General features: G+C 46.5%; 1 protein-coding gene across 1 annotated transcript in view; it reads left to right on the forward strand.

Annotated features, from left to right (window-relative positions):
• The window catches only part of NOTCH2 (notch receptor 2), a 77648-nt gene that overhangs the window by 56530 nt on the left and 5309 nt on the right, over positions 1-15809 (forward strand). Inside the window, exons 19-28 of the mRNA XM_019007585.2 lie at positions 837-1222; positions 3701-3946; positions 5799-5911; positions 6354-6883; positions 7372-7719; positions 8773-8915; positions 9672-9882; positions 10485-10581; positions 11060-11228; positions 15435-15736. Coding sequence (XP_018863130.1) covers positions 837-1222; positions 3701-3946; positions 5799-5911; positions 6354-6883; positions 7372-7719; positions 8773-8915; positions 9672-9882; positions 10485-10581; positions 11060-11228; positions 15435-15736 — 2545 coding nt within the window. The remainder of the gene's footprint in view (positions 1-836; positions 1223-3700; positions 3947-5798; positions 5912-6353; positions 6884-7371; positions 7720-8772; positions 8916-9671; positions 9883-10484; positions 10582-11059; positions 11229-15434; positions 15737-15809) is intronic.

Here is a 15809-nt window from a genome sequence, read left to right on the forward strand (position 1 = left end):
GGGTACAGGGGGATAAATAGAGTATTTACTGGTAAATACTCAAGGCACAATGATACAGAGCGATAAATAGAATATTTACTGATAAATTTGTAGGGCACAGGGATACAGAGGGATAAACAAAATATTTACTGATAAATACTTAGGGCACAGTGATACAGGGGGATAAACAGAATATTTAATGAGAAATTCTTAGGGGAGAGTGATACAGGGGGATAAACAGAATATTTAATGAGAAATTCTTAGGGGACAGTGGTACAAAGGGATAAACAAAATATTTACTGATAAATACTTAGGGCAAAGTGATACAAAGGGATGAATAGAATATTTACTGATAAATTCTTAGGGCACAGTGATACAGAGGAATCAGAAGAAATCAGAAACACCTACAAGTTGCAGAGTACCTTCAAATAGGGGATAAAAGCAGCCTGCACCTGGATGGTATTTTTCATTTGGCTGTAGCAAAAGCAGTGCTTCTGAGAGGTTTTAAAGACAGAATTAAGAGGTGTGATTGGAAGGAGCTGTGGGTGATGAGCATGTGAACTCTGTGTTATTGGAGAGGGGGATTCTTCCCTGGAAAAGCTTTTTGCCTGAGGTGTGGTTTATATTAAAATATTTGTAAAATGTATTCAAGGAATATTGTATTTTCCCTGTCGGATGGGCAAGGTATCCCTTGCCTCTCAGGGTGGGAAATGCTTTCCACTGCTTTGTTTCCCAAGGCTGATGCAGAGAGCAGTGTAGGCCATGAGATTATTGTATATCAAGCTCCCTGAGCTTTCCAGGATGGCCTTGGAAGCCCATGCTCAGTGGGAAATGATGAGTTTTATGTAAACCTGAAGCCAAAACAACCAAGCCACTTTCAATGCTGGAGGATACCAAGATTTGACCTGCTCTTTGCAGCAATCAAACTGCTCTAACTCAAATTTGCAGTGCCCTGTTAGGTGTCCCATGGTCGAGTTGTGTGCTGAAGCAGCCCTTGAAACCACGTGGAGTTGTTCAGCTCCAAAAGCAGCCCTAACCTGCCCCAAGGAGGGCTCCCCTGTCCTTTCTGGGATGCTGGCAGAGCACCCACCCTCATTTCTGTGCCCACAGTGTGTGGCTGGATACCAGGGTGTCAACTGTGAGTATGAAGTGGATGAGTGCCAGTTCCAGCCCTGCCAGAACGGGGGGACCTGCATCGACCTCGTCAATCGCTTCAAGTGCTCCTGCCCACCAGGAACTCGGGGTAGGAAACTCAGCCATCAATAACTGAATATTACAGGAAAGAATTTTCCTCTCTGACTGCTGCTTTCACCAGTTGAAAGGGAATGCATTATGTTCTTTGAAGAATGTTCCCAAAGTACATTGGGTCCCTTGAGACACATATTTTCTCTTTAAAAATAAATGCTGCTTTTTTTTTTTTTCTCCCCCCCCCTTCCCCTCCCTTTTAATTTTATTTTTTTTCTTTTAAAGGAATAGGTCGTGGCAGTGTCCCTTGGGAATGTATGATCTCTCTTTGGCAATGTGGATTGCTGTTAAGGTCTCTCCCAAACCTATCAGTTTTGATACAGTAAATCCAAGGTTTCTTTTTGGCTAAGGTGCTATGAAACAAATAGGAAACGTTCTCAGTTCTCACATAACTTCCAATATCCTTTATTTGCTTAAATTTTTGCCCTTCAGTGTCCTCTGTCCTGGAGTCTTTTGGACTTCTCAGAGTCTTAGAAAAGAAGTTGAGTGACTCTAGTCTACCTTAAACTGTTTCAGCATATTTGAGCTCTTTTATTAAAAGCTCCTTTTAAAAAAAAGGGGGAAAAAATAGTCCACAGTTTATATCAGTAGTTTTCAGTAAGCATAATTCCACAGACTGTTTATTGCCAGGTTTCCTGAATCCTAGCCTTCCCTTTTATATCTGACCTATGAACCTGGCTTCTACCTTTGAAAATATTCAGAATTTAACCCATTTTAACCCAGCAGTAAAAGCTTTATGTTCTTTTTTAAGGTTATTTCTCAAGGCAGTTAAAAATTTTACAGTGCTCTAGCTTTTTCCTTCTGAAGTGTCATCTCAATGTAGGTGAAATCTTCAGATAAATTCTTGGTTCATAAACTAAATTTAACTACAATTATAAAATAATAAATTTGCCTCCTTCCCATGAATATCACCAGTTCATTCACCTCAGTGTGGCTCTCAGCTCACCTCCCCACTCTGGATAAATGTTTATTTCATTGTAAATCATTGCACTACCAATTCTTCATGCATTGTTCTTAATATTATTCTTTAATTTAAAACAAAAAAAAAAAAAGGCAAAGAAAGTGCAATAAAAGAAAAGCAGAAACAAAACTGCTTTTTAGGTCTCTACATCCTGGAGTGTATTTATGTACCAGTATCTGCATTGCCAGGATTTCTGTATTCCATTAAATCCCCCACCATCCTTTGAGAGGTTCTGAGTGTCCTGCTTTTAATCCTTCAGTCTTCCTTTATTGAGATTAATTACTTTCTGGACGTATTTTTCAATTAAAGGAATTGGAGGAGGCTTTATACAGTTATTTAGGGTAGTAAAACTTAGCTTTGGTCCCAGTTTGTAATGAATTAAAAATAATTAATTAATTAGAAAATAAAAAGCTACTTTACTGATGCTAGTATAAACATCCTCCATATCTAGGTGAAGGATTTTACTTGCTGTGGTTGGAAGAGCAATAAACTTGCTCAGCCTCCCCTCTCCATCCCCTCGTGCAGTGAAAGCAGAACCAGACCTCGTCCCTTGAAAGGAAATCCCACAAGGGAGGAGAAGAAATTGCCCTCCCTGGCTGCTGTTGGGGGTTTGCTGTAGGTCCCCAGAAGCCAGACAGGAGGAAATCAGTGTTTTAATGCTTTTTTTTTGTTAGTTTGCTGTTGCTTGTTTTAATGCTGTTGCCACGAATGCTCTTTGCCCAGTTGCAGGGGAGCCTTTCGAGGACAGCACGGGGCTCTGCTCAGTCTCAGGGCTAAATCAAGTGCATCTTTTTTTGGGCTTGCTTTGGTTTTGTGTTTTTAATTATGCCCTTAAATTAAGTCGAGTATGAAAGCTGCCAAATAGCAGGAAGGCCTAGCATTGAGGACAGCCTGGATGAAAAACACATGTACCCTCAGCTTGATCCCAAGCTGGCTGTCTGCAGAGGGTGTGCAGCGTATTAAGCTGGGATCTTTACCTGCTTATTTCAGGGACTGTGTGTGGCATGACCTAAAACTTGATGAGAAGTGTAGGTGATGCCTCCAGAGGCTGCCTGGAACAGGGGTAGAGAGAGTTAAAGGAATAAAGCAGGGATTTATTAAAAGACTTCAAAGGATGCACCTTGGGCACTGCAAGAGCCTGGCCAAGGCTCCACCCAAGGTGGAGGTTATGAGTTTTCACACTTTGATCAGTTTTGGTCCATTTCCATGTTGGGTTAATTGTCCAATTCCAGCTGCAGGTGATGCAGTCCCATCCTCCCAGATTGCTCTCCTCAATTCACTGCTGGTTGTGCTTTTTGGGGCTGGAGCTGCAGCGCTGTCCTTGGTTGTGGGGCTGGAAAAGGATTGTTGTGTGTGCCTGAGCTGTGAGGAGAACTGGCTGACACTTCATATGGAGTTCAGAGTCACCAGTGCACTACAGAACCTGGGAAATATGAAAGCCAGAACTTGAGGCACGATAGGAAAGGCAGCCACAGCTCTGTGTCCTCAATGTGTCCCTGCTCCCTGCGTTGCCAGGCCGTCTGTGCGAGGAGAACGTGGATGACTGCGCCGCCGAGTCGGGAGCTCCGCGCTGCTTCAACGGAGGGCAGTGCATTGACCAGGTGGGGGGCTACAGCTGCCTCTGCCCCCAGGGCTTTGCAGGAGAGCGCTGTGAGGGGGACATCAACGAGTGCCTCTCCAACCCCTGCAACCCTCGAGGGAGCCTGGACTGTGTCCAGCTGACAAACGATTACAGGTGCATCTGCCGCAGCGCTTTCACCGGTGAGTAGCCGTGAGAAGCTTCCAGTTTAATGGCACTGTCTGGAGAAATGGAAGTTCTGTCCCTTCCTGGCAGTGCTACTTCCCTTCACAGTGTCTGGTTGTTTCCCTACAACATGTTTCAGTTTTTAAACCAGTCTTTTAAGCCATCTAAGAAATTTGGCTTCCAGAGCTGTCTCGGATAAAGGAACCTCCTGAGACGCTCGCCTTCCAGGACTTTTCCTTTCCTGGTGGTACTTTTCTTGCCTTCATAGTTTCACATTTCTGATATTGAAATTGTAACAGTTCATGTGTCAGCTTATCTGTGGCTTTTCCTTTTGCTAAGCAGCCATATGAATTTTCTGTATAAATCAGTGTCATGGTATCATAATTAGCTTTTGACCTGCTCCTCGCTGCCTTTCCTCCTTACCCTGGTGATGTGGGCAGGATTCTGTGCATAGACAGGCTGCACATTCCTAGCTTGGTGATCCTCCCACAACCCAGCTTCAAATCACAACTTTGCAAGGATTTCACACTGTGCAGGCTTATGTCTCACTCTCTCTAGATCTTCTCTTTGTTAGTGTTGCTGCTATTCTGCTTTCTGCCTCCCACTGGGCTTAAGTTTGCTCTAATGGTCTCCAGATGTGTCTTAGCTTTCAGCTTTCCATTTTCCATGTCAGTTTAACTTCTTATGCATTCAGTTTTCCTCCATTAAAGCCTTTCACTTTCCCTGCTTACCAGCAACCTTTCCTGCATGCTTTACCAGCAGTTTTTACTCCTCTTTTTTTCTTAAAATTTAAAGATGCTCTGATTTTTTTCCATTCAATTTGTGAGCTTCAGATGCAAAGAAATCACAAAGATGTGCATTTGAAGCATTCATGTAGTAGCTTTTGAATTACTTAATTAATTGAATTAATTAATTTTGAATTAGTATTACTTAGCCTGCCAGAAGTTCCTGAAAGAGTGATGTAGGAGGGAAGTGGGGCTGGTGGGACACTGGTGCAGGCCATCAGATGGGTTTATTTTAAGCCTGTCTGTTAAGGTTGCTTTTATGAATTATTCCTCCTGTGGCTTCTGACCCTCATGGAAGGGTTGCTGGATGTTGTGCTGCGAGGAGTGCTGCACCCCAGGGGGAGCAGGGAGAGCTGCTGTGTCTCAGACATGAAGTCTGTCTGGGAATGTCAGGCACAGAGGGGGAACATGCTTCCTCCTCCAGCTGTCTGTCTTCTGCACATTCCACACTGACCCCTCTGCCTGGGAGGGGCTGGGGTGGCTTTGCTGTGGTCTGTGACTGGTGGGATGCCAGGACTCTGTGGGCAATCCTGCCCTGTCTGCAAAGTCTTGGCTGCACATGTCTGGAGACTCCTATTAATGCTTTCCTAGGGGGTCCAAGTCATGCTTAGATCATCCCCAAACTTTTAGAAGTTTGGTGTCAGTTTGACTCTGGGAGCTGGTCAGTGCAGTAAGATCTCTGGCTGATCAGTCTGAGGAGACTCTGCTTGGTTCCCTCGTGGTACATCACATCTGGTCCTGAGGGTTGTTCTTTCATGTTACAGTGTGGTTTGCCCTTGGACTCACTGAGCATCTCCCAAAAAGTACAGAAGTCTTAGGAAGCCCCAAACTGGTGCATCACCTTCAGCCCCTGTGCCTGGCTGACTTGGAGATGACAGCAGCACATTCCATCTTTGAGCTGTGTTGAGTGTGCTCTGGAGCTGTCTCCAGGCACACCTTGTGCACTCTGGGGTTGTGCCTTCCACTGCTTGTGCAGCTAGGTGGAGACCACACCTTATCCAAAGAGATGCTCCCTCCAAAAAAGTCTGTCTGGGGTGATCCCTCACGTGTTTCTCTGCTCTCCTCTCCCTGTGCTCCATCCCAGGCCGTCACTGTGAGAGTGTCATCGACGTGTGTCCCCGGAAGCCGTGCCAGAACGGGGGGACCTGCGCTGTGGCCAGCAACATGCCCGATGGCTTCATCTGCCAGTGTCCCCCGGTAAGCACCACAGCAGGCCAAGATTGGACACTCTTTACCCTCATCCCTTAGCTCATCTGCTTAGCAGGGAGATCCAGGGCTTCCAGGTGTCCCAGGAGAGTGATGCTGCCTGTTGCTGTCCCAAACAAGCAAGGCTTTTTTGTCTTAAAACTACCATTCAATTACAGTTTGTTTCTTGGTTATTTTTTGCAGTCCTGGGTTTTCTGTGCTTGCTGCAAGGATTGCCCGTGTTTGTGGCTCTTCTAGGCTGTTTTCAAAATGTAACAGAGCCTTGTGATTTCCTAGTTTATCCCAAGTTTAAGTCCAGAAAGCCATGGCTCCTGCAGTGAGGCTAGAGGAGTTACAGAGGAGGAAGGATTTGCACATGACACCTTGCCTCAGAGTGCTGAAGAATAGATTTGTGCCACTGATTGTTTTGCCTTTTTTTTTCCCCACCCTGTAGGGTTATTCTGGAGCCAAATGTGAGTTCAGCAGCCACAGTTCCTGTGGACAGGTGAAATGCAAGAAGGGGGAGCAGTGCATCCAAACATCTTCTGGCCCACGGTGCTATTGCCCCAAGCTGTCTGTGGGAGAGGAGTGCCAGACAAACCCAGGCTGTGCCAGTGGCCCCTGCCAGAATGGGGGCAGCTGCCACCCTCATTCTCAGCCTCCTTACTACTACTGCCAGTGCCCTGTTCACACCCAGGGCAGCCACTGTGAGCAGCCCGTGACTTTCAGCCCGGAGCCCCGAGGATGTCTGGATTCCCAGTGTGCAGAAAAAGCCAGGGATGGCTATTGTGATGAAGACTGCAACACCCATGCATGCCAGTGGGATGGAGGAGACTGCTCCCTGACAATGGAGGATCCTTGGGCCAACTGCTCCTCCTCCCTGCGCTGCTGGATGCTGTTCAATGGGCAGTGTGACGAGTTCTGCAACACGCCCGAGTGCCTGTTCGACAACTTCGAGTGTCAGCAAAATAGCAGGACCTGCAAGTAAGGCTCCATGCTGAGAACATTTGCTCTGTGTGGCTAACATAACTGCTGCCTGTTGCTCCCTTCTCTCCCATTGTTTCTCTTGCTGTCCTCGGCATCCTGGAGTTTCTTTGTGCATTTCTCTATTTTTGGAATTTTTGTGCTGTGGATAACCCAAATAATGGTAATGTGTTAACCTGCTTGGTGGATGTGCCCTGCTTTCCCTGGAAATGTAAATAGGAGGCATTTTGCCTTGTACTAGGTTTTAATGGAACTGCCTGCTATCCTGAATTTTGTTCCATAGCAGCCATACCTGTATTTTAATCCCAGCTGTGTTTGCTTCCTCTGAGCGTGTTTTCTAGCTTGTCTGCAGCAGCACTTCTTTCTCTTCAGGTATTTGTGCCAAACGCTGCAGCTTTGCAGTGACACTTCTCCCTTGGCTGAGGCAGGAGGTGTTCAGACACCCCAGCAAACAGAACCAGCAGTTCTCTCACCTCTCCCTGCCCCAGGTACGACAAGTACTGCGCGGATCACTACGCGGACGGGCGCTGCGACCAGGGCTGCAACAGCGAGGAGTGCGGCTGGGACGGCCTGGACTGCGCCGGCGACAAAGCCGAGAAGCTGGCGGAGGGCACCCTCATCATCGTGGTCCTGATGCCCCCTGACGAGCTGCTGGAGGATGTCCGCAGCTTCCTGCGCACTCTGGGAACGCTCCTGCACACCAACCTCAGGATCAAGCTGGACTCCCAGGGGAACCTCATGGTGTTCCCCTACTACGGGGAGAAACCGGCGGCGCGGAGCCGCCGCTCGCTCGTGGTGGTTCGCAGGCACAGAGAGCTGGAGCAAGAGGTCATTGGGTGAGTGGGTTGCTCTGTCTCCCTCTGGCCTTGCTGAATGCTTGTGGAGCATTCTGGACTTCCTAGGGCTGCAGGATGTTTTTGTAAATGGGAAAATGTAACGCTGTTACAACCACCCAGTTCGGCTCTGGGGTAGAAAGATGAACATAAACGGTAGGAAGATGAACATAAAAGGTAGAAAAATTAACATAAAAGGTAGAAAAATTAACATAAAAGGTAGAAAGATGAACGTAAAAGGTGGAAAGATGAACATAAAAGGTAGGAAGATGAACGTAAAAGGTAGGAAGATGAACGTAAAAGGTGGAATGATGAACATAAAAGGTAGAAAAACTAACGTAAAAGGTAGAAAGATGAACATAAAAGGTAGAAACATGAACATAAAAGGTAGAAAAACTAACGTAAAAGGTAGAAAGATGAACATAAAAGGTAGAAAAATTAACATAAAAGGTACAAAGATGAACATAAAAGGTGGAAAGATGAACGTAAAAGGTAGAAATATGAACATAAAAGGTAGAAAGATGAGCATAAAAGGTAAAAAGATGGACATAAAAGGTAGAAAAACTAACGTAAAAGGTAGAAAGATGAACATAAAAGGTAGAAAGATGAACATAAAAGGTAGAAAGATGAACATAAAAGGTGGAAAGATGAACATAAAAGGTAGAAAGATGAACGTAAACGGTAGGAAGATGACCATAAAAGGTAGAAAGATGAACATAAAAGGTAAAAAGATGAACATAAAAGGTAGAAAGATGAACATAAAAGGTAGAAAGATGAACGTAAAAGGTAGAAAGATGAACATAAAAGGTAAAAAGATGAACATAAAAGGTAGAAAGATGAACGTAAAAGGTAGAAAGATGAACGTAAAAGGTAGAAAGATGAACGTAAAAGGTAGAAAGATGAACGTAAAAGGTAGAAAAACTAACGTAAAAGGTAGAAAGATGAACATAAAAGGTAGAAAGATGAACATAAAAGGCTGCTGCAGTTTAACCTACTGCTTTGGCATAAGTTTCTGTCACTGATTCATTTCCATGCCCTCTTCCTGTGTCTCTGCAGCACCAAGGTGTTCCTGGAGATTGACAACCGGCAGTGTGCAGAGGACTCGGAGCAATGCTTTCACAACACAGAAGCTGCTGCAGCTCTCTTGGCTGCTCAGGCCATCAAGGGCATGCTGCCCTATCCTTTTGTGTCTGTGCAAAGTGAGTAATTGCAGAGGGAAATTGCCTGTTGAGGGAGGCAGTCCTCAAACTTGGCCTTGCAAAATGCTCAGGTTATCCATGATCATCTCCTGGTGTCTCGCTGTTCAGTGTGGTTTCTGGGAGGTAACTTGTTTGTCCCCAGTTACAGGAGTGTGTTTGTGCACAGGGCACAGAGGGGATGTCTGGTTAGTAAGGCAGGACATTTAATTTAGAGCCCAGTCACTTCACTGCTTGTCAAATCAGTAATCTCTTGTGCTGCAGCACTGCAGGGGTGATCTCTGCACTGAAACTATTCCTGTGCTTTAAGCCATGAATTCAGTGGAAAAGGCGCCATTTAGAGAGAGGCTGGGAGGCATTCCTCAGTCCAGTCTACCAGAGGATTTCTCTTCTGGCAGTAATCTCTTTGATTTCTGCTCCATCTCCCTCAGTCTGAGGCTCAGCTGCAAACCTGTTCTAGATTGGCATTATTGCTTTTCCTGGCTGGGCCATCTTCATGTAGGTCAGCTCTCCCTGTGCCACATGAGGGTGGCTGCAGGAAGGAGCAGGATCTTTGTATACTCTGAAAAATACTTTGAGAAACCAAACCAAGGGAAGTCAAAAAGAAGTTTTATGTTCTTCCAGCTGTCTCAGTGGAGCCTAAACTGTGCAGAGATGTTATGCTGCCTGTGGGAAGGACTGTGCTGAGAAAAGGGAGTCTGTAGGTTGAAGATTGTCTCCACTTCGTTAATCACACCATGTTTTCACTGAAATTTTTAGGTGAGCCCTTGTTACCACCAAAGACCCAGCTGCTTTACCTGCTTGCTGTGGCAGCTTTGATCATCCTGCTGATCCTTCTGCTGGGTGTGATGATGGCCAAGCGCAAGCGCAAGCACGGTTCTCTGTGGCTGCCAGAGGGGTTCATCCTGCGCAGGGATCCCAGCAACCACAAACGCAGAGAGCCCGTGGGGGAAGATGCTGTTGGACTCAAGTAAGTTTGCATTTAGGCCACTGCCATTCTGTTTATTAGTGGCTTGAGGATTTTTGAGAACGTGGCTGAAATATGTTTCACCAAAGGCACTTAACTCCTTAGAGAAAGCTTCCTTTTAAGCTAGAATTTTTTAGGCTATTCCTGTAAATTTAAAATCATCTGGTTTGGACTGAAGAATTTTAATTAACTGTAATGTATAAAATGCCAACAAGGAATCTGATCTCCTGGTTTTGTTTGGTTTCCTGATACTGAGCAGTATAGGTCAGCAGCTGGGCACAGTTTGCCTAATTTTCTCCTGGAATAGGTGAGACATTTTTAGGTTGATAGATGACAGCAATATTTCTAGCTCAATGCATCAAAAATGTGCCTCAGAAGTAGTGGAAAGTTTCAGAAGTTTCATGCAGTTTTGGCTTTCCACTGATTTAAACAGCTTTTCAGTTCTCAGTGCATTTAATGCCACTGTTGGCTGCCTGAAATCTGTAATTTCTTGGTTCCTCTGCAAGCTACCAAACTCCCAAGCACCCCTTTGTAGGACAGTGTAAGTTTCAACAGCAGCAGCACCTGCTCAGGCTGCAAAGTGACACATTCTTCTTGTTTGTCAGAAATCTGTCAGTGCAGATACCAGAGGGTAACCTGGCTGATCCTGGGACAACTGAGCACTGGGCAGGTGATGGTGGACCTCAGCCAAAGAGAGCAAAGGTAAGGAGCTCCAAGACTTAAATACCATCTGGAACTGCTGGTGAGACAACCCTCTGCATCACCTTCCCTCTCTGAAAGCCTCCCTTGGCCTAGAGATTGGTAATAAATTGTTAATGGTGTCTGAGGAGAAAATCCTCAGGTTAACACTGCCACCAGAGTGGAGAAAGTAAAGTCACCTTCTGTTCCAGGGTCCCCTCCCTACAGCAGCAAAAGGGACAGGAAGGTTTAATGTCATGTCTTGCAGTTCAGGCCTGACAATGAATGGTGAGAGGATGAAAGCTGAGAATGCCAAGCAGAAATAAATGGAGACCACCATTAGCTTGCAAGAAAACAAACCCCTCCCAGAAAAGCAAAATGTGACAGAAATCCCCACCCAAACCTGAGAAACCCCACCAAAACTAAGAGCACCCCGAGAACTTTGAGGATCTTTGGCCACTTGATGTGAATTTTGAAGCATCTGCTGTTTTGGTGTCCCCAGGCTGAGGACCAGGCCCTGCTGCCAGAAGGGGACGAGCAGATTGACCAGCGCCAGTGGACACAGCAGCACCTGGAGGCAGCAGATGTCTGTGGGAGCACCTCCCTGGCCCTCACACCCCCCCAGGCTGACCAAGAAGTGGATGTTCTGGATGTCAATGTCAGAGGGCCAGGTCAGGACTCGGTGTCTGTGTGTCCTGCCAGCCAGCAGCCCCTCCTGGCTCCCATGGCTGGGGCTGCTGGTGGCACAAAGTCAATGGAGTATGCAGGAACACCAGCAGGAATTCTGTGCTGCTCAGGGAATGCACAGGGTGCACCCCTGAAGGAAAAAGCTGGAAAGCTCAAACCATGCTCTGTAGCACATGGAATATTATGGAGCCAGGAGGAAAAAAATTCACTTATCAAGCACCTGTAGAATTTCATTTGTAACAGTGTGTGCCTAAGTGATATTGTCAGAAATTCTGGATGCATAATTGTGCTGGAAATAACCCCAGTTTCTCCAGTTGGATCACTGCAGAGATATATGCCAGACTTTTCTAAGGACCAGCTTAGCAGATTTTATACCTGAGGTGTCTGTTACCAGTTGAGGAAGCAAGGATGGCCTTTTCCTGAATAAGAGGGTTTTTTGGCAGACAGTCTACCCTCATTAGCAGTGTGTGAGGTGTCTGTCCTGAGCAGAGCAGCAATGCAGCAAGACTGTTCACAAATTTTTATTTTATCCCCTGATTTATATCTCCAGCTTGGGATGATTAAGTCATTGAATTGATAACAGAACTGTGGATTTTGAAGGTTTTTCTTTAACATGCAGGCAGGTTTGCTCTCTCTCAGTTCCAAGTGACTAGATGCACTGGGAACCCCCTTCTGCTTTTTATGTGTGGTACTAAAGCTGCATGAGCTGGTAAGGGACTGGGAGGGTCATCTGGTGATAGCTGATCTCTGGGTTCTGAGAGGAGACAGTCAGCCAAGAGCTTTATTCTGGCTGAAGAGCTGCAAACATGGCTCTTGTTCATATGCAGAGAGGTGGTGCTGATGATATTGCTGCAATTCCTGTTTTTACTGCCTTTTGTGGGAATATTTCCATGCAATTTAAGGATGGCTGGACCCATTCTCTCAGTTCCTTTCTATTGTCTTTTCTGCTCATTGACCCGTTGGCTCTCCTAAATGCAAAGGGAAGGAGGGATTTTTGTGTAACCAGTGTGAGAACATAAACCATCAGTTTCTGCCAAATTTAAGCTTTTCTTTATTTCCCCCATTGAAACTTCTAGTTGTGTGGCAGGGTAAAAGCTTTCCAAGTGCAGGCAATAATGTTCTTAAGACTCCAGACTGCTTATTTTCATGTTCACCCAAAGCTTTGTCCAACAACAGCAATGAAATAATAATGACCTGTGAGTTGTTTTCCTGCCATCCAGATACAATTGTGAAGCTTCCAGCAGGCTGCTCTAAGTTATTTCTCTCTGTGGCATCAGAAGCAAGCAGCTGTCAGGGGCAGAAATAATTTTAAAAGTCTGAGAGATGTTGGAATAACAAGTTAGTAAGGAGGGGTAGGATTCCTCACAGTTAATGTGGCTGTTTCTCTGCTCTGGCCACCCTCATTTTTGCAGGCAGATGGAAAAAATGGGCAGTTCCCTTGTGTCCCAAGAAGTCTGAAAACTGGGTGGTTCACACCCCAGTAATGCTGTGCTGCCCCTGATGAATTACAAAGGGTGCTCAGGCTGGCTGAGCTGAGTGCAGGTGTCTGTGCTGGAGCCACCTGCAGCTGGCTGAGTTAGATCCTGGCTGCAGGTGCAGGCTGAACAGTGGAGATCTCTTCCAGAGAGAGGAGAAACACCTCAGTGTGCCAAGGGTTTGCTGCCTCTCTTAACCCAGCACCTTCTGCAGTCTCTCAAATTTAGAGGGATCCAAGAGCTGTCCTCCAGAAGCATCACCTAGAGATTTTTGCTGTGGGTTCCTTAGAGCCCAGCTTTCAGCACCTTGTGCCTGTCTGGTGAATTCCTGACTTTACTGTCTCCCTCTGCATTGTACATCTACTGTCCTACTGAAAGACAGAAGAGTTTTTACAAAATGCTGCCACCACCTCTGTCTCCCCACACTATTCTCATCCCCCAGAGCACTGAGGACATTCTTTTCACTGGAGTTACTGTGAGTGTGTAACCAGGGTAATGCAATTATTGGCATAACTGCTAACACCACCTTATAATTAAAATTGATGAACTGTCCCTATTATATGCCCCTCTTTTTTTCAGTTACTAAAACTTCAGTGGTTTAGGCTGGAATTTTCCATGCTGGGTGTCTGCCTCCAGCTGGATGCTTTTGGGTTCTTTTCCAGCTCTTTGAGAGAACAAGCTGGAAGGAGGAAAAAAGACATTGTGTCCACAGCTTTTTTTTTTTTTCCCCTTCAGTAGTCCATCAAGCACTTAATTGTGACTGTCTAGCTGGATGTGCTTTTTGCTAGCCTCATAAAACCAACCTTGTGTGGCCAGCCTGCAAGGCTCTGAAAAGAGCTGCACACACCTGAGAAACTTTGTGGAGGGTGGCAGTTAATTATTGCAGGGATTTAATGCTGTGCTGTCCCTGTGGAGAAGCAAGGCATGAACATCCAGGACAACTGCAGTGAATTGAGCAAGCCAGACCTATCCTACAAGTGTTTTTTCCCAGAGCTGTGGTGCTGGAGGAAAGGAAAGCTCCTTTCTGTGCTCAGTCTCTCTGCTCTTTGTGCTGTGGCAGTGCTGAGGAGACCACAGCCTGACTGGAATACTGAGGAGTGCTCATTTGGGACAAGGGAGCAGAGCCAGCAGTGGGAGGGAGAAGCACAAAGGCTTTGGGAGAGCAGCAGAGAGGGTCTGTAGACAGGACTGGATCTCAGAGCTGAACCCGTGCCCAAACATCAACACTTTGCTGCCATCCAGCAAATCCTGGGAAAGGATGGAGGTCCAGCAAATCCTGGGAAAGGAGCAGGGTGGAAGGAAGGCTGTGTGTCCTGTGGTGGGGAGCCACTAGGAGGAGCGTGCAGGCTGCTGGAGCCTGGGCAGAGCCCGCTCCTCCAGTGCCCGTAGATTTCTAGAAAGTTTTGGAACTGTCCTAAAGCAGAGAGCCAGGAAGACTCAGGGATCAGAAGCTGGGAAATGGGAGCAGGGCATTAGAGCTGTGAGTGTCACTTCCAGTAGGAGATATCACCTCGTTCATGTGCACAGAACACCGGCGTGGCTTTGTGCAGCGCTCTGCGATTGAGAGCAGAGGAGCTGTTGTTTGTCCCCTGCTCGCCCATGGGATAAATCAGGCACTTGCTGAAAAAATTACCTTGTGTTTCTGCTGGTGGGCTCCAGTGGAGCCATTAGCAGGGTGAGGTTCCCTTCTGCTGCCATCTCAGTCCCTCCTGCTTTCCAGGTGCCTCTGAAGGATGTGCAGAGGAAAGCAGTAAAATCAGCAAGGAAGTAATCAGTATTAGAGTCTACAGCCACAGTTTTGGGGTATTAGGGAATATCCAGGCTGCTGGAACTGAAGCACTCAGCATTTTTATGTGTTGCTGAAAACATGTGGAGATGTTTTAAATCTTAATTATCCTGCATCAAGGAGGATTTTAACTAGGATGAAAAATTAGCAGCATGAGGTGATCTTCCTGCACTGTCCTCTCCAATTAGCAGAGAGGGACATTGATCAGAGGGAGCTGAGTTAAATTAGAGGTTTGGAGGAGCCTTTCTCCTTCCACAATGCGGGGATCCTGGCTGGATGAGTGTGACTTTAGCCTTTGTGCACATCCCATCACTGGAGGCTTGAGCAGAGTAAGATCAGTGTCTCCCAAAGTACTCAGACTGTGTCAGAGTGCTCATCCTGGGGCATTTGTCAGCTTTGGGTGCTTGACTGTCACAGCTTCAGGATCCTCATGATAACTCTTCTGTAGGTATGAAGGCTTTTGTCTGCATTTCAGTTCAGGTGAATATCTGAAGTCAAATGTCACCAGTAATCAGTGGCAAGTTGTTCAATAACTTTTCCTTCAACTGTTTATTTTCCCCAGGGATGTGGTTAGAACATCTGTACAGTTACACTTGGTTGTCAGCTGACTTTTATTTTTATAGCCCTTGCTTCTCTCAGTTAACCTTTACTTTTTTGGGGAGTTTTGCACTTTAGCAGTAAAGGGTTTTTTTTGTTTCATGATGATTTTAGTCTTTAGAGGAATATCTTAATTTCTGTGGGGTTTGCAGTGGGTGCTCATACTTGGAAGGAAGACAACTTTGCTAACTGTTTAAGATTAAAGATTTAAGAGGATTTAAGAGGAGGTCTGGGTTATAGCAGCTGGAGGGATTGGAGCTCAGGGAAGAAGGATTGTAGGAAGGTTTCCATGCCTTTGCCAGGTTACCATATCCCCATCTCCCCCTCTGCAGACGGCTGCACTCCGCTGATGCTGGCATCGCTGCGCGCGGGCGGCTCCGACATCAGCGAGGACGACGAGGACGGGGAGGACTCCTCAGCAAACATCATCACAGACCTGATCTACCAGGGGGCCAACCTGCAGGCACAGACAGACCGCACTGGGGAGATGGCTCTGCACCTGGCAGCCCGCTACTCCAGAGCCGACGCTGCCAAGCGGCTCCTGGACGCCGGGGCCGACGCCAACGCTCGCGACAACATGGGCCGCACCCCTCTGCACGCAGCCGTGGCTGCTGACGCCCAGGGAGTCTTCCAGGTATGGAACTGGAGGGCTCTGGGATGTTTTACATCCAGGGAGTCTTCCAGGTATGGAACTGGAGGGCTCTGGG

The sequence above is a fragment of the Parus major genome, chromosome 8, assembly GCF_001522545.3.
Source record: "Parus major isolate Abel chromosome 8, Parus_major1.1, whole genome shotgun sequence".
Classification (NCBI taxonomy): Eukaryota; Metazoa; Chordata; class Aves; order Passeriformes; family Paridae; genus Parus; species Parus major.